The sequence below is a fragment of the Daphnia magna genome, linkage group LG10 (genome assembly GCF_020631705.1).
Source record: "Daphnia magna isolate NIES linkage group LG10, ASM2063170v1.1, whole genome shotgun sequence".
NCBI lineage: Eukaryota > Metazoa > Arthropoda > Branchiopoda > Diplostraca > Daphniidae > Daphnia > Daphnia magna.
Window position 1 is genome coordinate 7657262 of NC_059191.1, and position 24811 is coordinate 7682072.

The 24811-nt window shown below is 36.3% G+C and overlaps 4 protein-coding genes across 6 annotated transcripts; 3 read left to right on the top strand and 1 right to left on the bottom strand.

Moving 5' to 3' along the window:
- Nucleotides 1-1473: 1473 nt before the first annotated feature.
- LOC123476904 (repetitive proline-rich cell wall protein 1-like) lies at nt 1474-5039 on the bottom strand. 2 transcript variants are annotated; one of them, XR_006651958.1, is made up of 4 exons: nt 4600-5039; nt 2070-2181; nt 1962-1990; nt 1474-1874 (listed from the first exon to the last, which is right to left on the bottom strand). XR_006651958.1 is itself a non-coding variant. In XM_045179894.1 (2 exons), the coding sequence occupies exon 2, from the start codon at nt 1872-1874 to the stop codon at nt 1542-1544; it is 333 nt and encodes a 110-aa protein (XP_045035829.1). In that variant the 5' UTR covers nt 1962-2029; the 3' UTR covers nt 1474-1541. The 2 variants fall into 2 exon arrangements, 1 of the variants encoding a protein (XP_045035829.1); XM_045179894.1 differs by lacking the exons at nt 2070-2181; nt 4600-5039 and having other exon boundaries at nt 1962-2029.
- LOC123476903 lies at nt 2808-4258 on the top strand. 2 transcript variants are annotated; one of them, XM_045179892.1, is made up of 6 exons: nt 2808-2907; nt 2997-3214; nt 3314-3361; nt 3448-3516; nt 3672-3734; nt 3799-4258. In XM_045179892.1, exons 2-6 carry the CDS (start codon nt 3014-3016, stop codon nt 4213-4215), a joined length of 798 nt encoding a protein of 265 aa, XP_045035827.1. In that variant the 5' UTR covers nt 2808-2907; nt 2997-3013; the 3' UTR covers nt 4216-4258. The 2 variants fall into 2 exon arrangements, with proteins under 2 accessions (XP_045035827.1, XP_045035828.1); XM_045179893.1 differs by having other exon boundaries at nt 3319-3361.
- Nucleotides 5040-6419: 1380 nt separating the features above from the next.
- Nucleotides 6420-7019, top strand: LOC123476831 (repetitive proline-rich cell wall protein-like). Its single transcript, XM_045179674.1, has 2 exons — nt 6420-6525; nt 6606-7019. Exon 2 carries the CDS (start codon nt 6606-6608, stop codon nt 6915-6917), a length of 312 nt encoding a protein of 103 aa, XP_045035609.1. The 5' UTR covers nt 6420-6525; the 3' UTR covers nt 6918-7019.
- Nucleotides 7020-8372: 1353 nt separating this feature from the next.
- Nucleotides 8373-8878, top strand: LOC116932216 (repetitive proline-rich cell wall protein 1-like). The gene has a single exon (XM_032940019.2). It carries the CDS (start codon nt 8373-8375, stop codon nt 8712-8714), a length of 342 nt encoding a protein of 113 aa, XP_032795910.2. The 3' UTR covers nt 8715-8878.
- The last annotated feature ends 15933 nt before the right edge of the window (nt 8879-24811 follow it).

Genomic DNA, 24811 nt, shown 5'->3' on the forward strand with positions numbered 1-24811 from the left:
AAGTGCTTATTATCTGTAACCGACTCTACGTGCCGACAATCGCCCTAAAGCTATGGTGATTGCAGAGCTCACAACTTCTCGCTACACACTGAATCTATCACGACCAGTTCTCGTTTGCAACATCACGCAGATGCATCTGTATTAAATTATCATTTTGTTTTTCCTTTATATTTTTCAATCGGCCAACTATATTAAACTGTTCTGTCAGTTTAAATTACACAAAATTTTTTATGATTGAATCTAGTTGTTGTCTCATTTTATTTCTTGCAGTTTGTCAGCCAAAATCAACTCTGTCGTAACTCGTAACGCACACACACAGTTTTACGGCCACCAGATTACACGAAACGATACGCGGTTCACTCGAAAGATAAATGCTTATCTTTGATCAAATATGCTTACACATCAGCTGATGTTTCGCTCCTGTACACTTGATCTGTGACAATCACGAAAGATTTTGCACATTAGTCAAAACACGTTCACCAGACAACAAAATTCCGCATAATTTATTTAGGTGTGCAGCGCATGAAAACGTCGTCTGTTCGATCGAACGAGGGTCGAACTGTTTGCTGGCATGCTATCAATGACGCAGCTGGATGCAATATCAATTTGAAAGTCAAGATAAACTTTTGATTTCATTTAAAATTCCAGTACTACTGATTCTTTAGTGAACTGGAACATCTTACATCCTAGAAAATAGACTACTAGTTGCAGCACGAAACGGCTAAACATTTGTAGGTAAAACTGTCGTAGCTCGTAGGGTCAGCCTGCAGTGTTGAAAGCAACAAAAACACGAAATAATAGCTACCACACCCTAAAGCATGCGAGAAAAGTATTTGAAATTGTTAGAACAATACAGTTCATTTTTTACTTTTTGCAGATTGTCACGATTATTTTCCGGAAGTAACCGGAAGTAGCCAATATCTCCAGAAATAGTGATCCCATAATAAAACGAGTAGGATTTTTGCCTTTTAATTGTAATTACTCGAAAAGTAGAAGTCCCACATAAAAACAAAAAGCATTTCTGTGATGCTCGTTGAATTTTGAATCTTATCATATATAGTTTTCTATATTTTAGAGTATTTTAAAAGAAAATGAAAAAAGACGGGCTTATTTTGTCGGGCTTAATTTTTAAGAATCGCAATTTTCTCAAAAAATTTACCTCTTGCATTCAATTAAAAATTGCACGTTATGATCATAATTAAACGCTGAATTCATGAAAAATATTAGTTTTCTCATCAAGCCAGCTGTTTTTGGAATAAATGGGACCAACGCGCAACCCGATCTCCCAAAAACCGATAGATTTAAAATAATGTTCGGGGATATGTTACATCATATTCGCGTTGAGAACGAATTGTAGCTATGAAACTTTCTTTTTTTTGCAATCTCATATAAGTTCTTCAACATAAGCTAATCGATGGCGAATGAATAACGTGCGGCTATTCTCGAAACATTTTAACATAATTAAAAACCATATTGATAGACATCTAAATAATTTATTTTGAGAAATTCAAGCTTTTGATTTTAAATAACTTGGCAGGAAACTAGTAAGATGAAGCTGCCTTATACGAAGGTGTAGGGGCCATATAAGCAGGAGCCTTGTAAGCAGGAGGCTGGTAAGAAGGAGGCTGGTAAGAAGGAGGCTGGTAAGAAGGAGGCTGGTAAGCAGGAGGCTGGTAAGCAGGAGGCTGGTAAGCAGGAGGCTGGTAAGCAGGAGGCTGGTAAGCAGGAGGCTGGTAAGCAGGAGGCTGGTAAGTAGGAGCTTTGTAAGCAGGTGCCTGGTAATCAGGAGCCATTGCTGGCCTGTATCCGGTAGGCTCACCAGCCACGGTCATGACAACTGCCAAGAAGCAAACAACGAAATTGGCGATGGACATCTGTGTTTTATGTGAAAGAGAACTTATTAGACGAATTGAAAGGGTAATCTCTAAAAATTGAACATGTTGGTAGAAATTGTTATATACCTTTTACTGAAATAAAAGCTGTGATTAACCTTGAAGGATTGATAAGATGATAGACCGTCAAGTTGGAGATACTGAAACACAGTGAGAGAAAATGTATTTATACCGTACCTAATAGTAGTATGCTCGTTAAGGGATACTGCAAACTCCTGTGATAATGCATTTCAGTTCCAAGATCAAGGCCAATGCGAGTCATTGACATCCTTTTTTTTTTATGGGAAAACTTGGAAATCAAGAAGAAATCAAACCAAGGCCAAGATAATTAGTGACTAGAGTCAACGACACGTATAGGCAAAAACAAAAGCAAGACTTCCATTTCTGATCGAAACCAGTATACATATAAAGACTTAGCCCATCGTCATCAGTATCCTCCACAGACTTAGCAATATAATGAGATACAAGGAACTGCCACTGCAAACAACTCTTTTACGTCTGTTTTTCGACCTTTCATATATCTTTTACACTCTGTAAATGCAATTCGATTTTAAAGAAGAAATTTCCCGTCAACTTTCATAGTCGTAAGAAAGTTCATGATGTGATCATTTCCGACCGGCATAGAACTGACTGGTTTCCAACCACAACTGCGGCGATCATAACGCAGCTGACATGTTATTAAGACGTAGTTGGGTATACCTTTGTTCAATGACGTTTTTTATCACTCGGAATCGGATACTTTTTTTTCTTGTAGTAATATTGATACGGAGTTAGGTTCACACACTTTTGCATTAGAGCTGCAAAACTACCTTTGCCCTGTAAGTGGTTGAACGAGAAACGTAATATTTAGTTGGTGAAACAGACACGATCAAATAATCACGTCTCTAAACGCAGAAAACTTTCAGTTAATAAACAGTCGTTTGAGCAGCACGCTGCTCGTACAGCAGTTGAAAAATCATTCCCGACCCAAACGCTAGGAGGAAAATTACTGTGAAATTTCAATATCCCACACAAAGTAAGTTGGTATAATTGAATAGCTAATTTGTTCAATTCCAACAAGAAACAAGAAATGTTAAGTTTCTCTGCCTTCGTTTTGTGTTGTAGGTAAACCTGAAATAGCGATGGCAGAGCGTAAATTTTGGATCAAAGTAATAACTGTAATAACAGCTTTAACGATGGCCAGTTATACACAGGCCCAAATGAAAAAGATTGTGAGTCCGTTATCTGAATATACCCATCAAAACAACCAAGCTTGCATCAAATACTTGAATTCGACGCTGGCTGGATTTTTTCAAAAGTTTAACCGACCATTAAATGCTAGTGTAAGTAGAATAAATATCGTTGCTCTTGAAATTTGATTTCCAGGTCCTTTAATTAAGAGTAACCTATGCTGGTTTATTGCATATACTTTTTCCATGTAGAGTAGAATGCTTCGCATTGGCCCAGACGTCGAGCAGATAATAAACAAAGTAAGTGAACATTTCTTTGTTTAAAGATGAGGATAAAATTTTTAAACACAATTAGTGAGCTAATTTGATTTTCTAAACGTATATAGGAACTGACTAACTTGATGTTGAAATGTAGACAAACTCCAGTTGGATCTTCGCCACAAATCACTGCACACGTAAGATGTTCTTAAACAATCGATTGAGAATAGATCCTCACAATACATAATATCATCGCTATTTTTCATTTCAGCAGTGCTTCGATATTTAACTGATTTCCCATTGAAATTTATAAGAATTGATCGCTTAAGTTTTTTTTTTATTTTATTTCCAGCTCAACCAGAGTGGAAGGAATTTTTACGTTGAACAGCTGGCCATTCAAAAACTTGATTTCAAGGTATAAACTTACATTTGATTTGTCCTCGTTATGTTATTTCATTTTCTTAATTAATCTTTAATAGCCGAGGCTCAAAACTGAAATGAACAATATAATTAAAATAGACAATCTAAAAGCTAGGCTGAATTATTTGTTAGCACAAAAGGCAAGCCAAGAAACGTTAAACAAGCAGCAAGAAAAACTTCTAAGAGATTACCGAGAACAAATCAGACTACTCAAGTTGGGCATAGAATTCATGATATCGGATAAAGAACATGAGCGTCTAAGTGGCATACAATATATCAATAAACTAAAAGTAATCAACGTTGAATTGGCTAACGCACCTAAAAAATATGCCAATCTGAAGGCACAGCACGACGAGATAATGAGCAAGTATTGTGACTGCGTAAAATGTCAACTTAATGAAAAACCGAGTTTAGGATTTTATACGGAAAGATTACTGTTTGTAGCTGATAACAAGACAACTACTGAAACTAACTAACTCAACTAACTTGGCCTACTGAAGAATCGACTACTTCATTATATCTTGCAAATGATTTTCTGTGATTCGCTCTTGAATTGAATGAATTGCTAATCTATCATTAATACATGGGCTTTGTATACCAACATTTACATGTCAAGTTCAAAGGTTTAATTTGTTTTTTGTTTTTTTTTGGGGGCGTAAGAAAAAGGAAAAATACTACGAGGTTAGCGTATAAGATGCAGAAGGGTAGTGAGCGGAGGAAAAATGCAGAGGAGCAGGAGGGTAGTAAGGGTATATAGTCAGTAAGAGTAAGGATGCTGGGCAGAGATGTAAGCACGCCGCACGCCGTAACTACAAAACAATTTAATAGCCCTATCCGTTTAATGACATGAAATAACTTACTTTTCTACTGGGATATGTGGAAGCGCCGTAAGTAGTTTTCCTTATTCTTGTGTTTCGGGTTCAGCAATATGACTTTTTCAATTCCATTTGACAGAAAGGTTTCTTCGTTTCATGATCGTGTCTGTGTTTCACTAAGTAAATATCACATTTCTCAGCACGACAAGTTTATAGAGTAGCCTAGTCTTGTAGCATTACGTCATGCTGGCAGTCAGACACAGACTAACCCGTTTAGACTTTCAATTGTTGTTTTTTCTTTTCTTTACCTAACCCATTACTCCACTTACATTAAGGTAAGGCAAGGGTTGGGCAACCAACATGAGAACTACATTTTTTCTGGGAAATGTGTCATCTCCGGGGCTGGCCAGAGGCAAGTTCACGGTAGAATAACATATAAAGCTTTTCACGAAAGGTAAGAAAACAAACGCAATAACAGGAGCAATCTCAAAAGCTAGATGATGCTTCCTGTTCCGGAATGAATCACTGTCAATGACCTAATGCGGAAATATGGACTTTAATGTAAAAATGCCCAATGGAAAGTCAATCATTTGACGATGTTGGATTGGACAGTGTTCATCGAAATAATTAACCGACTTTCGTATCGGAAGTTAAGGCAGGAAGAATTAAAGTTTAATGCAAATGATCAATAATTAGATCATTGCGTGCATATTAAACTGTATACACGGTAGATGGTTTAGAACATTACCCGATGAGGTTTCATATGATTTTGTTACAAGCTTTACTTCCACTGATTACTTTACGATGACAACAGATTCCATGTAACCGTAACGAGCTTAGTCCAATTCTCCATTGAGTAACCCACTTCTCTTATTCAATTCTTGCCAGTTTTTAGAATTGCAGTTGGCATTTTGCCTCTCTTCTTCGAAACGAAACAATCTCAACACTTTATTGATACGTGGGTAATTTTGTATAGTCTGACATGCTAGGAATTTCAATTCTTAATATGAAAAGAAACGCTTCATACAAAGACTCATCCATCCCCCTCTACTGCTATTGTTGAAATCCACTCGATTTGTGCCGGTCGAAGATCGAATCATGAAAGTGAACCGTCAACGAGATTGCTGCGACGTAGAAAGGTGGCAGAATCAAATCTAGTTCAACCCAATCTATTTATTCAAGACCGACCAGAGGATCTCTGGAAAACGAGATTCGGATCAAAATCGGGCAATGCCATTATTGCCGAAAGATCGATGGGAAAAATGATCCAGAAATTCTAGACAAGTAACACGGTCTTCATTCGCTGAACGTATCAATAAATGGCTAATATAGCCCATAGCGATGGAATAGGATCTTTAGACGTGGCAGGCCACTGGCATCCGCAGACAGTATATATATATATATATGTTCCGTTTCCTGATGACAGCTTGATGTAATACCAGATGAAAAGATGTTGACTGAAATCGAATTGCATGTACATAATGTAGACAATGGTAAGATAGACAAGGTTGAAAGACAGCAAGACGTAAAAAAGCTGATTGGAATGGCAGTTCCTCACAACTAATTATTGCTAACCCTGTGGAGGATACTGATTATAGACTATAAGGCCTCGCGTGGGCTAAATCGGAAATACATTTCTTGTTTTTGTGTTTCCGTACGTGTCGTTAACCTCAGCCACTTCCTAAGTATTTTGGCCTTGATTTGATTCGCCTTTGTTTTCCACGTTTTTTTTCACTATAACAAATACGATGTCAATGACTTTCATAGTCCTTCACCTTGGAAGTCAAACGTATAGCCTACAACATCATCACTCGAGTTAGCAATAATTGTATGCCTGAATCACAACAAACGACAAACAACTCGGTACAGTATAAATACGATTGGAATCACTGTGTTCCTCACTATCTCCAACCTGACGGTCTAGCATCTCATCACTCTTCAAATTCGGCTCTACTTTTCATTTCAGCTAAAGTATACACAATTCTCAAACAATCATTTAGAATATTCAATTTTAATTCGTCTAACGAGTTCTCTTGCCACCATCATCACAGATGGCCATCACCAGTTTCCTTATGTGCTTCTTGGCTGTTGTCATGACCGTTGCTGGTGAACCTACCGGATACAGGCCGGCAATGGCTTACCAAGCTCCGGCCTACAAAGCTCCGGCGTATCAGGCACCTGCTTACCAGGCTCCTGCTTACCAGGCTCCTGCTTACAAGGCTCCTGCTTACAAGGCTCCTGCTTACCAGCCTCCTGCTTACCAGCCTCCTGCTCCCAAAGCACCTGCTTACATGGCCCCTGCTTACATGGCCCCTGCTTACATGGCCCCTGCTCCTTCGTATAAAGCAGCTGCAGCTTACTAGTTTTCAGCCAAACTTCAAAATCAAAATCGTGTGAGCCATTCTCTTAAATGAAATGAAAATCTAGAGGACCTATCTATTTATGTCTTCAACTACTTCTACTTATGTTTCATCAGTTGATTTTAATAAACATTTGCCCTAAAGACAAAAGGCATCAACTGCCTATCTAGCTACTTAACTTTCTGCATCCGACTACTCGTAACGTGTAGCTCGTGATGAGGTAATCAGACACATGCAAAATGATGCGCAAAAACATTATTTTCGAATGTTTGGCAGAATAAATTTTTAAAAATTATTTAAATTCAAAGAAGGTCCTTGTTTGAAAACGAAGGCAGACGGTGTACCAATCATTTACTGGCATGGGCACTGAACGATTGGTTTTCGAAAGTGAAGTGGATTTGAAAAACAACAAACAAAACAATTCCAGTGTTTTGGCCAGTCTTTAAAACTAAATAATCGATGGCCAATCGGTCAATATTATCAAATTGAACGTACCCAACCATGAAACTACGACATCTAATCAGCGATAATTACGTGATTGCGTGCATTAGAGCTCGTCTCATATTGCTCAAATAAAGGCAGATTAAATTTCTATATACGCGTCTAATATTCAATGAGATCATTACGTGCTGGATTTACTAAAAATGTTGATTGGTCTAGCTATGTTACGATGGCTCAAATTACTTTCGATTTCATGGGACCTTTATGGAGTTCAATCGTGTGGTGGACGCAAATGTCTAGCAAGTTTGTTCCAGTCGTATACCAATCACCTGCCAATTTTGTTGCTGTATGTTGACAGGAAAATCAAACAAAACCAATTAAAAGATTGCAACATTTTTTTGTTTGACTTACCATCTGATTGCGTTTAGCGAGATTGCTCATACTGTTATATTGTTTTGCAAACAGCAAATATGCCATCAGACATTAGTATAATGGAGGCAGTGTCGGCCCACAGTATCATTTGAAAACAGCGTTTTTCTCTAAAAATATCAACAATTTAAATTAATACTTTGTTCAAACATATTACATGATTAGTAGAAAAAAAAAATAAACAGGAAACCAAATCAAACGTCGATATACCGTCAGCCTGCGAGCTATTAGAAATCAAGTTAATTCTTGTAATACACTCTGACGAAATGTGACATTGACCTATGGGTATCCCAAACTACCCATATAATGTCAATAACCTCTACTGGCCTTCATCTTTTAATTGGAATACATCCACACGGGAGATGATAACATTCAGCTGGACAAACGCACAAGGTAGCAGAGTATAAATACTCTTCGTCTCATTCTGTTCCAGCATCTTCAACCTGCTACTCCACCTTCGATTCAAATCCAATCCTATTTTCTCATCAAAGGTATAACATCATACAGTCCTAAATTATACTTTACAAGTGAAATTACTAATTTTGTTTTCAATTGTCAATTGACATGACATAATTTTGTACTTGAAAGATGTCCATCCTCAGTTTCACTGTTTGCTTCTTGGCTGCTGTTACGATCGCCACTGCCGAGCCTGGTTATGGCTATAAACAGGCTCCTGCTTACAGACCTGCTGCGTATCAAGCTCCTGCTTACAGAGCTCCTGCTTACCAGGCCCCTGCTTACCAGGCCCCTGCTTACCAGGCCCCTGCTTACCAGGCCCCTGCTTATCAGGCCCCTGCATACAGAGCCCCTGCATATCAAGCTGCAACGTACAGAGCTCCTGCATATCAAGCCCCTGCTTACAGGGCACCTGCCTACCAACCGGCTGCGTATCGAGCTCCCGCTTACATGGCACCTGTCCGCTCTTATTAATTTCCTATTTGAGCTGGAACATCTGCAAAATTATCAATCGTAATCTAATTTTCTAGTATATTGCGGTCATTCAATCTCCTAAAATCTATGAGCTACTTAAATATTAGTATAAATGTCTATTTATTCCTTATTTATTGATCGACTTATTTATCGACTTAACAACATGCCACTAAGGATGAATACATTATTAAACATGAAAATTAAAAGCAATTTCAATCAATAAAACAGTTACGCTAAAGCACCGTACATTACACAAACACACCGCAATGAAATCCATCGATGAGTGGTACGCTGATGATATTTTCTTGACCTCTACATTGTTTTTTATTTCAAAATAAAAATGGCCAGATAAAATTGAAAAATATACAAACAAAAAAACGTGATCACATTGAATTGGAAACTACTAGCCCTACGCACCAATATACCAAACATCCGACACGCAGCCTTCGAACGACTCAGAGAAACAGAAAATGATCTGACCGGACGTGGCTGAAATCGATAAGCTCAGTTTTCAACGGTGTTCTCTTTAAGGTAGAGGCTGGGTGATAAAAGGCACGTGACTGAAGAAAAAAGAAACGGCCATCATGGATTTTTGGTCCCCCCTTGCCGAAGCGCTGTCGTATTCTCAGACCATTAGGCGATTTCTCGGAACCACAAACAAAAAGTGACAAAGGGAAAAAAGGAAAAGGCAACCACTTGAGGCGATAAAAACAGGTGTGGACATGAATATAATAAACCACCTGAAATTAGGTGACGCATATTCATTTAACTACTTCAATTTTAATGGCTTTGTCGGTTAATTTTATGTCTGCAAAAGACGACCACGAGTTTTACAAAAATGATTCTCTTGTTGTACAACTTTCATTACACTTAAATAGAACATTTTGAATAGATTTGATTGAGTCTCTGCTTCCCTTAAGAGAAATGGTTCTTTGTGTATGTATATACCCGTCAATTAAAAGTCGTGCATCACCAATGATAGGCCTAATTAATACCTGATCAAACAGTTAAGATCAGAGTTATAGTAATTAAATTTTGAAAACTGCCAGTCTTTTAGAGCCTGTTCCTTCATTATATTCATATCGTAAAGAGTAAATTCATTAATGTAATGTTCTATATAGGATATCAATTATAGGATTTCAAGGAAAACAGACAGTTGTTCATCCATGCATAAATTACGAGTGTAGAGAAACGCTAATGCATCGCGTCACACAAGCGCTTGATACGAAAGTATTACGCCATTAAAGTGTCACTTTCAATAATTTAATTTTTCATTTAAAAACTAAATATAAGGCTGGAAGATTCATTTATCTGCCATCTAGCGTCCACCTTCAAGCAAGCGAACATATATCCCCAACGAAACCGGAGAGCTCAAACATAATCAATACCTCATATTTTATAATCCCCAACTATATCTATCGTGTTCCTAAATTATAAAGGTTAATTTAAAGAGAACAGGAACGTAATGGGCCATCATCTGGCAACGACGATGCCATGTATAAACCTGCGACAAGTGGGTGAAGGTGCGCTTATTAGCGAGCAACGTGAAACCCGTTGAAAGAGTCTGCGTGACGAAGGGGATCTATACACAGCAAAAGAAGGGGGGAAAAATGAGGGGACAAGACGATCCATTTTTTGCTCTTGAGACTTGTAAATTCTAGACAACTTCAAAGGGGAAGACAAGAGCGATATGCTGCTCTTCGAACGTGAAGACACAATTGTTCTCGCTTGATTGTCCTGAAGCCAATTAGGCAAGACGAACGGAGGTGACTCAGTCATCTTACAAGACACTATGTACAAAAAATAAAATAAAAATGATAGAACCTTTTGTTGAAGAATAGTTTTAACGAAAAGTTGGAATTGCATCAAAGTACCTGGTACGAATTGAAAAAAACAATAGAAGGAGAAAGAAAAGGATCGAAAAAGATTTAGCTTTGACGATACGAATGGTATATTTATTGTGTATAGGATATAAGGCAAGAGCTTAAATAGGAGGACGTTGAATTGTTATAAAGCACGGAATTCATCAAAAACAATTGCTGCGCTATAGCAATTGGTTCTCAAAGTTTTGTTTTTATCCAACATCCAATTGCACTCTGCTGTTGAGGGTATATCACATAAGATCCATGGACTCTATTACCGTTTGAGACCGGATTTAGAGAGAGTTCCAGTAAACTTTCGATTTGTTTTTCCCCAATAAAATGGAGGAAACACAAAATCAAAAAAAAAAAAAAAAAGAAAAAAAAAAGGGTATAAGCTTGAAATAACTGCAGGACAAATGGCTGTTGACAACAAACAACGTGCAATTGACATTTGCCTTGGGCCAAGTGCTGCTACCGTAACTATGCCTATATCGTTTCCAGCAACGTCTACGATCAAACAAATTCCTCTACTGCAGCATCTTGAAAAAATGTTCAACTCTACGATGTATTTTTCGTACACACAATGTAAACACTAATAAGCTCGTTGACGAGACAATTCGTCGAGACCTGGCTCTAATTAGAAAGTCACCGGGTCACGAACAAAAGTCTGCTGGAAAAACAAGCAGACGGAAACAAAGTATAGTCTATAGTAGACACACGATCGATGTAGATCCTTTTGTCTTTGACAGATGTAGTTGTATGTACATCCTATATATTACAGGCCATAGTCTTCTCTATATAATTCAATTGGCTTGACCTCAATCGGCAAATGTGCACATGCAAGACCTCTGTGCAATCACGGAGTGCTAGTCGATGTGTATCAGGCCTTCAGTTATACAGCACAAGGTTTCCATGTTTTTTTATTTGTTTTTGCTGGATCAAATTCGATTGGCGCTTGAATATAATCAATGGAAATGAAGGTCGACACGATTTGTTGTTCCTTTCGGAAGTCCGTAATTGATTTGTGTAATTTCTTGTACAAAAATCTGCAAAGCTTTAACGTATAGGCTACATCAGCGTGTGTGTGTGTGTGTGGTGTAGCTATATATACATAGACTTAATTACGTATCTCTATTCTATTAGGTGGGCCATGTATATGCTTTGCCTTTTATATCATTTAAATGAAAAAGGCACACAGTTATAGGAGAACACGAGTCCTGTTTTCATATATATATAAATATATACACAACCCACACATATAGCACGAGAGTCTGATAAGATTTCCTGGTGGGATTGCTTTATATTATTGCACGAGTAAAAAAAAAAAAAAAAAAAAACACATTTTGAGTGCCTGCTTTTTTGTGTGTGTGTGTGTTCCCAAATGATTTTATATGGCTTCTGTGGCTTTTGCCTGTACGCTACATTCGTATATGCATTTGCTGTTATCTATTTAACAGAAGAGCTGCTCCTCCTTGTGTCTCTTTAGCACGGCCATCTCAATTGGTATACGTGTTGTGTACACAAACAGCTTCTATATAAACATACGCCTCGATATATATATATATATAATGTAAATACATAAAATAAAGTCATGGTAAATATTTGAAAAACCCCTAACGCTATTTTCATTTTTTTTTTTTTCTTTTTTCCAAAATTAAAGTTTGGAAATGTCAAAGGACTCGTGTGGTGGCATCCAGCCACTTGAGCTATGCCATGCATAAAAAGTTAATCGAATGACGTATACACGTACAACTATCTAGCTATACGAGCGAATAGGAAAAAAAAAGACTCCCCAAAGAATAAATGTTAAAACGATAAAAGGCTTTCTAATGTATAAAGTAGATTTACACACATTAAACGTATACTATATAGACAAGGCAAAAAGGTTTGAGCAACCGTTTGATCTTTACTACTCATCATGGCCGCCCGTCTCATGGAAATCACGTATACATAAAGGGGTGATATTATGCTGTTCTCTTACATATAGAGCACGCCACGAGACTATAAAAAGCGAGAACGTGCCCCATCTATACAAGAAGCTGTGTGCAAAGGAACCAGATCTCCGTTATAACCCAAGAAGTTGGGACATGCATATGCATGAAGTCCGTTTAAACAAGAATGAAACAAGTTGAGGCATCGCGTATGTATAGATGCTTTCGGACAGCAACAGACCCCACCAATTCTGTGTTTATACAAGGGAAGTTCGAAATCTATAGCGAAATTACAGTCTGTACTGGATAATCTTAATTTCATACAAAGCTCGAAGAAATGGTATATGGATTTAAAAAAAAATGAATTGAATTTTTCACATCCATGTTGTTAGTATAAAAAGGAAATTGAGAGATGTGTGTCAAAGATTTTGTCAAGGTTCTATATATCCCTGGAGAAGTGTTGGTGTTATACAGCACGACAGCGGATTTGTACACTTGTCAATCCTTTTTCTTATACAATTTCTTTTTTTCCATGAGAAAATCAACTTCGATAGGAAAAGTAATCATTTTTTTTTTTCCTTTTTATACAATTCTTTTGATGCGACTGTCCTTTTTGATGATGTCTTTCGTCCCATATCAACAGCTCCTTCATTGAATGTCATTGACAGTGTATATAGATGGTCGTACCCTTCCTATGGGTGCATCACACTTCTAATTTCCAAGTTCTTATATCTGATTTCTTTGTGGCTACATCTATACCACGTAAAAGTAATATATATATTGCTTTAAGATAAAGATAAAAAAGGGACTTTTTTAAAAAATTCTATATGATGTGTAATAAAATATAGTGGGCCAGCAGTTGCCCATCGAATCATCCGTTTTGCAGTGTAGGATTGGTTTTCTAAGTATATAGGAGGATGGGGGGAAAAATGAATACATAAGCCTTAAAGATTTTTGTTCAAAGATTAAATATTATCGTTTTTTTCTATTGGGAAGTCTTATACACTTTCATTTCGATGGAAAAATGTCTAATCTCTTCTGAGAAACGACGCATTGGGACATGAATATATACCCTATCAATGATTGGAGACGAACGACAAGAGAGATCTAAAAAAGATCTATCTCTCCATTGCATTAAAATGTTATGATTTCATCTTTCATTTTTAAATAAATTTAAATTTGATTAAAAAAAATGAAACACTTGGCATTGTAAAAGAAACAGAACGCGCCTAACTGAATACGAAATATTTAAAAATGTATATAAAGGCTATATTAACATTTATGTAGCAAATTTTCCAATCAAACGCCATCGATGAAAATGTATGGGCCAATATAAACATCAATTTTCATTTCACAAGTTAATTGAATTACCTGTTATATAGCTCTATTATAATCAGATTTGTAATCGTATAAAAAGAAGTAGAGCACATACTATACATCTAACTTTATATAAGAAATCCAATTTTCTCATATGCTTTCAACGTGTATTAGGTTGGCAGTGCGGCTTTGCATGCCAGTTGATTACGATTGACGACCGTGCCGTTGCGCTCCTCACGACAGTTTACGTATATATACAGCTCTGCATTACACGTATAGACATTTCTCGATGCAGCTCACTGTTATACACACACACACACATGACCTCCTTTTTCTTTTATTATTCTTATATATAAGCAACAAAAAAAGAAGAAATCTTTATTTTATGCATACATACCTTTTGGTCTCTTTCCGTCGCAATTGCACGACGACGTTATTCGCAATATAAATCTTCATTTTATATACACATTTATTTCTGGGTTTGCTATTTTTTTATATTTTGCTGTGCTCTTTATACCCCCCGCGTGAATCTAGAACTGTCTGCACGATGTTCACGATAGCCTATATACGTCCAGTATATACTTTCAACCATACGTTTTAAATTGAAGGAGTAATACGTACATTATACCGTTTTAAATTTCGCGCTGCCCTTTTGACTGGCGAATTCTTTTTTTAAACCGGACCGTTTTAAATCGCTTTGAAAATATTCTTGATTGCCATCATTTCCTTGAAAGAGTATATATAAACATCAGTATACTATTACATAGGCTTTACTATATAGAAATATATACTATGTATATACGTCGATAAAATTCTATATATGACGCACGTGGAAATGTTGAACGACTTTTCACGTCTATTATATACGAGATGCTGCTGCCTATACATGTCCAGCATATCAAATGGGATGCAATCAACTATATACAAGAATACCAATCGTTTTATATGTGTTGTCTATGTGCTGGCCCGTATATTAAGGCTGTCCTCGCGGCTTCAGTCATTCTTCTATATATACGTCACACCTTCATTTATATATATAGATAAAGGGCCTGTATATGCCATTGCTCTGTAATAAATAAACGAAGAAACAAGCAAACAGGGCACTCGATATTAGGGGTAAGTTGTTATATCGTTCTTTTAACCGCGTGCGTCCCCAATTGTTTCTATACCATGGGGGAAGAGAGAAAACAATCAAAACTATATTAGACTGCTGTGATTGGTGGTTACACGAAAAAGGTATAGGCTGTATTGGGGCAGTTGCTTGGTTACACATGCAGTTGTTTGTATACAATAACTAATCGTGCGCGCATTTTGATTCTATTATAGAGCGAACATCGTTTTCTTTTTATTCAGTTCACGTTTCTTTGGGAGAATGTAGGCTATAAGAGGAAAGAAAAATGTTTTTTTTTTAAATAAATGTGTTGCGGTCAAAATAGTTTGATCAACTTCTTTTTTCTTTTTTCAATATATAGCCTATATAGGTCTTTTTAGATGACCGGTCAAACGTTTCGGGTATAAAGAGTCTGTCTCGACCTCTGGCGTCACCTTATTGTCTACATCAACGAGAAACTGCTAATGTACAACAACAAAAGAGTCTGAATTTAAAATGCAGACCATTTTTTTTTTCCCTAACGTTATTACTAATATACCCAGCGCTATCCATTCAGCAAGACAAACGAAACAAATTGAACAAGTTCTTTTTTCTAATCTATAAATAAATGGCCCGATTTTCTCTTCCTTTCCAGTTCAACACCCATATAAAGCTGCTTCTTCTCGACGTAATCAAGAGCGCAAAAGCGAGAAAGGCGTCATAAAAAAAAGGGACTCTAAAGATGAGAGGTTTATGATTGCTTTCGGCTTTCATCCAAAAAACTTTTTTGTTTAACGCCAAAGATCAGCAAGAGAGGAAAAGAAAGGAAAAAAAAAAGAAAAGGAGGGAGAACGATATAACACACAGAGACCCAAACTCCCATCAAGCAATATCGTATAATGTTGGGTATAGGAGAGCCTTTTCTTCTCGATATCACACATTTGGATCCTGGAGAAAAGTGGGGGGGATCGGGTCATTAAAAGAACCTTTTTTTTTTTCTTTTTCTTTCTATTTTCACGCCAGAGAGTCTCGATATTATAAAACCTACAGGGGAGGCTGTGTGTGTATATATATATATAAGCTGAGGGATATAGCAGCAGATGAGCTTCGGGAGTTGATGGGGGTAGTGGGCAAGCTGGTGCTACCCAAAGGCTAGTTCTAAGCGCGCGTATATATATATAAGAAAGAGGGATCTATATATATATAAAGACCAAACTGTATATATAGATATATAGAGTATTGATCGTATAGAGGGAAAGAGAGTCTTTATAGCGCAGCGAATATAAGAGAACCCCCCCACGCTGAATGTATAAAATATATACCTAAATAAAAAACACACAGCAAAAAATAAAAAATAAAAAATAATAATAATAAGAAAAGAAAGGAAAAAGGGGAGTGTTGGAAGAATAATAGGATGAGCGAGTGGAAGAAGGTGATGAAGAGGATGAAAAACAAAAGCGTTATAATGGAGCCATTAGCACACTCTCACAAACATATACAGTCTACTACACACGACCGCACACCCTACAAGCAACAACTTTGACAGTGTATATATAGCCTATACGTATACGTGAACATAGGATATTATTAATCTGTTATGTAAATGTATTTGGTTTAAGGTGGAATGCGTCTTTAAAAAATTAATGGCTTTATTTCTGCTGAGTAGTTCGTGTAGACTATATAGCAACAAGGGGAAACAGCAGCACTTAACCAGTTGAAAAATGAATGAGAACAGAGTCTTCTTTCGATAAAAGATGTACGAAAAAGGAAAATGAGTGGGAGGAAGGAGATGTGATCATTAGTGTTTGTATACTGTCAGACGTGAGCTGCACAACAGGATGTAACAAATCCATGTAGTATATACTAGTCTACTTACTGTCTTGCAATAACGGAAACGTTACGAAACTCACCTGTGAAAATGAAGGAGGGACGTTGTGCACGCAGCATTCTTTTTAAATAATCAAACTAAAATAACTATATGTTTTTGAACAAAGAAAAACATCCAACACTTGAATTGAAGGATGACGAAATAGCGTTGCGGTTATGACGTATTATATATATAGGCTATATGTATACAACACAAGGGTGCATTTGTTTATACTGCTATAACAATACATCACCATGAATATAAATCTATGACAACAAAACAAAACAAAAAAGAAAAAAGACTTGACTATTCCAACTGTTGGGAACGAATATAAAAAGAAGCTATAAAAATGTGAAATCCCTTTTAATATTCCTTCTTTCTTTCTTTTTATTTCTTTATATTTTGAAATTGAGTCGAATAAGTGCTGCTTCCCTTTTTTTTTTTAGTGCAAGAGCATATCATACAGTATAATCAGTTTATTCATGTGTAAATGTATGGAGCATACATAAAAGGACGTAAACATTCCATAACCACTTATATACAGACCACACAAGAAATATCTCCCAAGTTTTTATTTGTTTTATCATTTTCACATTGAAAAAGTCCCATTTGCTTTACAAAAATAAGGAAGAATCATATATAGTGCTGCATAAAGTATATCTATTCACGTTTCTTGCCCAAGAATTTCTTCAACACTAACATGTTGAACAGACTATATTATAAACTTTGACGTGCATAAAACTTCTGTAATGAGGCATAGCATAACATCCAAAGGCTCATCCCCATTTTTCTTTTAAAATGTCTCATACTGTCTGGAAAAATCCCACGTTATAATAACGCACATGTTCGCATTCAATATATGCCTTATAGAATATACAGCACACACACCCAAAGTTTGTAGATATCCTGAAAGAAAAAAAAAGCTGATATGCCCTTCAGCATTGTATAGATTGATAACAAAAACTCGATACAACATTTTCCCCTTTCTTTATATAGCCTACAACAAAATGCACTTTGTGCACCATCATTGATGTTTTTCAATATATTTTTGTTGCTGCACATAACACCTGATGGAAGAATTGGGCGACAGCTGGTATGGCCTATTAGCTTCACACTTTCCTTAGCCTATATAGATCTTTTTTTAAAGGAGGGAGACGAGAATATAAGGATCCTGAATCATATATAGTCAAGAATTCTACACAGATAAATCTTGCTTATATGTATAGTGATAAGTTATTGCTTCTGTATATATATAATAGACCTTCTAATCAAGCACTCACACCTGCAGCTCACCGCCTTCGATCGATATTGCCTTTTCCTTGTTGTGTATATACATAACATTGTTGGCTCCTGTGTATCTGTAGTCTACGTCTATATAAAATAAAGGAATATAAATCTACCTTGATTTTTGCTCTACACGTTTGTCTATATATATAATATCAATTTACTATCGACAAAGGACAATGTCCTTATATACATATAGGTCTAATGCTGCAATCTGTTCCCTTCTTTTTCTGTTCAAATACATCTAACCAACTATACGCAGAGAAGGCAGTAAATTAACTCGAAGATCGAAGGGTATATCACTGGGGAGTCGTTCACCAAAGAGCTTTATACATGCTGCAGAACGTTCAGTATATAGAAATCTATATAGCCTATATAAACGCACTAATATATAGTTATATACCTAACCTGTTGTACCATATTTGTATTTATTATAAACGTATATATAGACTATATATATATAAATTAGTGCTTCTATATAGTGTATAATAGACGGAGTTGAAAGTTTTTGCTAGAAGGAAATAGTTTCCCCTTTTTAATAGATTCAAAAGAATTCTTTAATAGATCAGTTGGGTGATGGTGGTTGAGACTCACGAACGCGTGAATAAAGGGGGACCGAGGACTGATATATTGCTCGAAGGCTAAACGGATCAATAAGATTATTCCTCTTGCATTGTTGTTCCCCAAAAAAGAGAAGAGCTTTTTCTTTTCCTAATATTGATCGCCATTTGTGTTAATCAATGATTTCCTCATTTCGTTTCTGCATTTGTTTTTACGCGTGCAAACCTCTTGTAAAATGGGTCTGTGCATACAACGAAAGAGAGGCGCCAAGTTTTTAGCCTTTAAAGAAAACGTAATTATCATACAGTTCCATCATACGTATTATATAATATAGGATATTATAAATATGGGGTCTTCAAATATGTTGGTATAGAGTTGGGCATCTGAGTGTCCGCGGTATAATTTATCATATAACTTTAGAAACGTAAGGACATCGAAATAAATGATGATGAAATACGAGACCGAATCAAAACACACAACCAGAACGAGCTGTTCAATCATCATCACTTTCCGTCACATCTTGGCAATATTGACACACACACACGCACACACACACACACACACACACCGCACGATATGTAGTCATGTTTATATATATATATGGAATTAACAAAAGCCCAAAAGATCAATATATGCACTCCTCTTCAGCATAGTATAGGTCTATATGAAATATAGACTTCATATACTATTTCCCAATCATTAATAATAGCCTATATCTACAAGACAATAACGGAACATGAAAATTTGAATGAATTCAATTCTGCATGAAATTCTAATAAAAATAGAAGAACGGAATGTCTAAAAAGAAAATTTCATTTAGATAGTTCATTAAACAAATTCCTATAACTGATTTGCATATGAAAACCGTCCCGTTACAAAAGCGGTAACAACAAGTCGGTACCGAAATGTTCCCCAATTCATTAGCTCCCATAAACGCCTTCACCACATTCATCACCATCAATTACAACATCCCGACCGTTCAGCAGCTAAAAGGAAAATACTCCACATCTATAATTCGTGATGCGGGGAATTTAATTATACACATATATATATACTTCGGGCCTTCATTAATTGCAAACGCTAATCTTCTTTTGTGTTGATTAGTGCCATCATCATTCCCCCACGCATTTGTCGATACGCGCCCTGTGGCCAACGGGTGCTGTGGTCACGCGCTTCACCGTGCGTGTAATATACACCGCCTGCGGGCATCAGTCAGTTCTTTCTACAAAAGGTCTGTGGAGCTATAAATGATGACCAACACTAGGCTATAATATCTACGAATAGCAGCCAACATAATAATCAACGTCATTTTCACTCAAACACATAACGACATCCGTTGGAATATTTTGCTCAACAGCTGTTCTTTCATTTTCTTCAGTGCGTGATCTCTTCAGCGTTCCTCCCTCTTTATCGTTCATAAATGACTGCCTCTTCATGCAGAATAATGAACGGTATATTATTTAATGCACATACCAGATTTTTTAAAAATTATTGTACACAATCAAATAAGAGAAATGAAAGCGACCTTTCATATTTGTATTATAGGACAATCGATTTCAAACGTCTGTGATGGTGTTAATAAGTTTGATTCAGTTGTTTCGGCAGTCGAATTTAAATACTTTTCTTTTCAATTTATTTTTATAGGGTGATTCATATTAGATGTGGTATTGGTGTTAAGTGATGAGTGTGGTCGACCCCACACGTTTCTGATACGGGATGAATATAAATCACGTCATTCTTTTGATCAAAAAATGGTCACGCATTTTCTTTCTTCAGGACGATTTTTTTTGTGGGTCTCAATGGCGTCGAGATAAATGGATGCTGTTGCAGCTGCTTCTTTTTTATTTCTCAAAAATATCAATCACAAACTCGATTCAAACAGACGTGGTCTCTGAAGAAGAAAAGACTCGTCCATTTGAAAAACGCCACTGGCCCGTACATTTATCATACATTCTAGATCTACGCATTCGTATATTTCTATAGAATACATCACTGTAATGTATACACACACATAGTTCTTAATTTGCCACCTTACATTTTTAACTGTATATAAAATAGTTCATTTGCAATTGACATCAGAAGACACGAGAAGACAATGAAACATGACACATTTTTTCGAGAAATATTTCTGATCGTCACGAAAGACACTTTAGATTAACTCAGCGGGGATTGAGAGCTAAGAAACTTTAGGAGTAAGGACGTATTCGTCATACAACATATACCCAAAGGTGAGCGTGTACGCGCTCAAAGATCTCGGGACCCATTCGTTCATGAATTAGATGGAGGCTTACAGAACTTTGACACACTCTGCGCTGCTAAAGGATCAACGGCATTGAGCTAAAAGGATCCGCCGGGTTTTAGCAACTTGAAAAAAGAAAAACGGTTGGGATTTTCAAACTCAATTATCGTTGGAAATGCGGATATAAAGAAATATAGACACAAACACACAAAGGGAGTCGTCCAAACGCTGGGGGATAGTTTATTGTTTTAATCTACTCAAAACAGTGTGAATGACGTCAGAACAATCAACGGACGTGTCAAACAAGGAGAAATTGTTCGGTTATTGTAATTCCCCTTTTTATTTTCGTTCATGCTAATCGTGATTTTTGCATATACGACCAATCGAATCACGCACTGCCGATCAAGAAAATCATAAAGCGCTCTGGAGGACATTGTTCTGTTGTATATATCAAGAAAATTTAAGGACGATCTATATCTACTTTTTTTATTGCTGCACAAATGTGTATGCGAACAGCAAAAAAAAAGAAAATTTATTTAACATTATATGCATGCAAATGACCATCATCAAACCCCGATAGCGATGAAATTGGCCTAGCGTTTCGCTTATATACATCCAAGATACACAGACATGCGAGACAAGAAAATTTACCGATATCTTTTGAAAAGAAAAAGTAAATCACGGGCAAGGGTCGCCTGGAACGAGCTGTTTATCCACGTTAACACGCAAAACTCGCGTTAAACCTCTGCTTTCCTTATACATCCGTCACGCGCATAATTTCCCGTTTGTGTGCATCGTAAAAAAAAAAATGCGCACAAGTAAAGCAAAAAAAACAAACAAAACAGTATAAAGTTTGTTTCTATTTATAGAACAATATCGACGATCTATAGTTTATATTATTAATTTAACAACAACAACAAAAAATAAAATGAAATAACAAAGGCTAATATACAGTATAAAAATAGATTTGATTCTTTTTCTGCTAAAATCGAGGAATTGAGAACGATCGATCTAAATGCATTTTGATAAAAAGAACGAACCTGACACGTGTATTCATCACTATAGGGAAACATCAATTATAAAACGAGATATTTAAAAATCAGGATACAATTCAAGTTATATATCTATCTTTTTCATATATGGAACAAACACGCATAGAGTCCATTCAGCTGGCCGCCTGTTTGATCGATATCAAAATATAGGCTATAAATAGCTCTTTATGCTAGTCGTCTCCGCCCATCTTTCTTTACCTTGACGTGTATGTGTATTATATACTACTATATATATTTTAATACACACATCAAAATCTGAATTGATTTAAACAAAAAGAAAAATTGATCTTTGTGGCTGTCTCCACAGTCAAAGTTTGATCTATACACAAAAATGTTTATAGCCTGCAGCTATACAATATACTTTCGGCAATGATGAAGTATATAGTCTATAATATTTAATCATCTTTAGCCTTATCAAATGAACAATGCATATGGCATCATATATTCTACTTAGCCTCTCCGATGTTTACATCTGACTTTTTATACCTAACAAAATACTCTTTCATCATAAATGACCCATTGTCATTTGTTTTTATACTACGTATAGTATTTAATATATAGGAGTTAGTTTCACATTGTCTTATTATCCTAATACGCACAGCTTAATGTCGACTCCACCCTTTAAGATCTTATCCATTTACATCAATCTACTGTGGGTTTTCTTTTACATATACGTTCAAATCATAAATCCTTTGTTACACAGCAACCAGTACGCGATGAATAAATAAATGATCTTCATCATATCGTACAGAAAAGGTTGAAATGCTATTCAGTTCTTCATTATATCCTTGTGACGAACATCCGCCCCAGTTTTACACATCATTTCACCAACATGTTCTATACCAACAATTGTCGTACGTCTTCATTTTTACTGAGGTTATAGACCTATATAGATAACCTATACCGTATATGTACGAGGCGTTGCCTCGTAACCGAGTTCGCTGTAAAATTGGTACCGTTATATAAGAACACGTGTAGAAAGAAGTGCAACTTCTTTTTTTTAAAAATATGTTTATATATCCTGTGACGTTTCCTGTTTGCACAGTCAAGTTATACCAACAATTGAATAAAGAAAACAAGGGCAAAAAGGATAGATTCGTTTATTATTATTATAGAAGAATAAGCGAACCAATCAAGAAGGCTATACTTGGGTTCAATCGATACAAGTATTCAGCTTATATAGAAACCGTTGTAGGCTACTGTTCCCTAAATAGACAAACGTTGAAGAGCTCTGTCCAGTTAGGAGGATGATGATGTTCTCTTTTTAGACTTTATAGATAACCTATATGTTCGTATTGATCAATCGACGATGGAATTTTCGACTTTTACGAAATTGGCGAAAGCGTTGGCTGATCTTATACAGATTGCGATTCAGCTCTTACGCATTCACGTCAATAAAAGAGGGGTGTGTGTATACCGAAGGCTATATAAAATATAAAGAAATTGAAAAATTAAAAACAATCCAAGCGATGATCTTATCAATTGTTTATACGTTAATGGCTTCTGCATCGGTATTACATATTTCAAACGATTGCATTAACTTCTTATATTTCAAAAATCACTTGGAGGTGTTCTGTGATGTGGGGATCAAACACGTTGATAACATAAGAATATAACGGCCTACCATATGTATACGTGAGGCGGCGTAACTTGACAACCACTGCATTCATTAATTGAATCATATATGACAAAATAATAATAAAAAAAAGAAAGATAGACATCAAACGGTGTGCATTGCCACGTGGCTGCACACAGAGATAAAAAAACGACAAAAAAGAAATAATGAAAGAAGAAGAAAAAAATATCGTGTTATTAACGTGTCCAGACGTGTTTGATGCTGTATGACGCGCGTACATGCAGGGGAAGGAAAGGACATCGATTTTCTTTTAGAGATTCCATTCTCACACGCGCACAGTACATTTTTTTCCCCATTTATTATGTTGGGCTTGACTTAACTACCATTTATAGATTGGAATTTATTCGAAAAACGATAGACGTAAAACTGTGAAGAAAACGATATCAAATGAATATCGGTTGAATATTCACGCACAACGACATCTATGAGTTGTACTGCACGACGTTATTTTATTTCCCCTAAAGATATATTCAACAACTGAAAGGTGAATGTTGCGAAAACCCGACGTCCATTTCCAATAAAACGCGCGGTATCGTTGGTCTTCGTAGTAGTAGGCAACTTGCCACTTTTACTTGGTTATATCCCACGCGTTTTCGCTATATAAATAAATATAGCGTTTGACCTAAAATGTATCGGACACTGACACAATTTCCACTCATCTCTCTTCTTGTCTGAAACAAACGAGTTCAGACACTATAGGGCTGCGTGAGTGGCCAAATGATGTTATGACCACGCGCGGAAACCCCTGGGCGGACAAAGCACCACTTGTAATATGGCGCTGGCCTTCTCAAGATATCTAGCCTTTTCATGTTACACTTTAATCGCGAGAATACAAAAAAAAAGGATTAAAAAAATAATGGAGCAGGAAACAAAAGACGGCGCGTGCCTGAGATATTACGTAGCCTACATATGGATTTTTACACACCCCAATATAAATATACACATTATATAAAAAACACAAAAGTTTGAAGATGCTGCGCAAAGAAGTCAACTGTTGAATGAAGAAGACGCTTATCATCCCTTTTTTTTTCTTTGAGAGAAAATGGGCTTATTGTTCTCTTTTCGAGAAGAGAAAAGTTGGACGAACATGTCCAGACGTGTCTCGGGGCAATATACGGCATGGCGTGCCATATTTTGTTGTAGTAGATAGCCCACGTCGCTTTTGCGGCTTAAAAATCCATTTATTTATCGATCAAATTTTAGACAAGGCCCAAAATATCTACATGAAAAGAACTGTATTTAAAAAAATAATAATAAT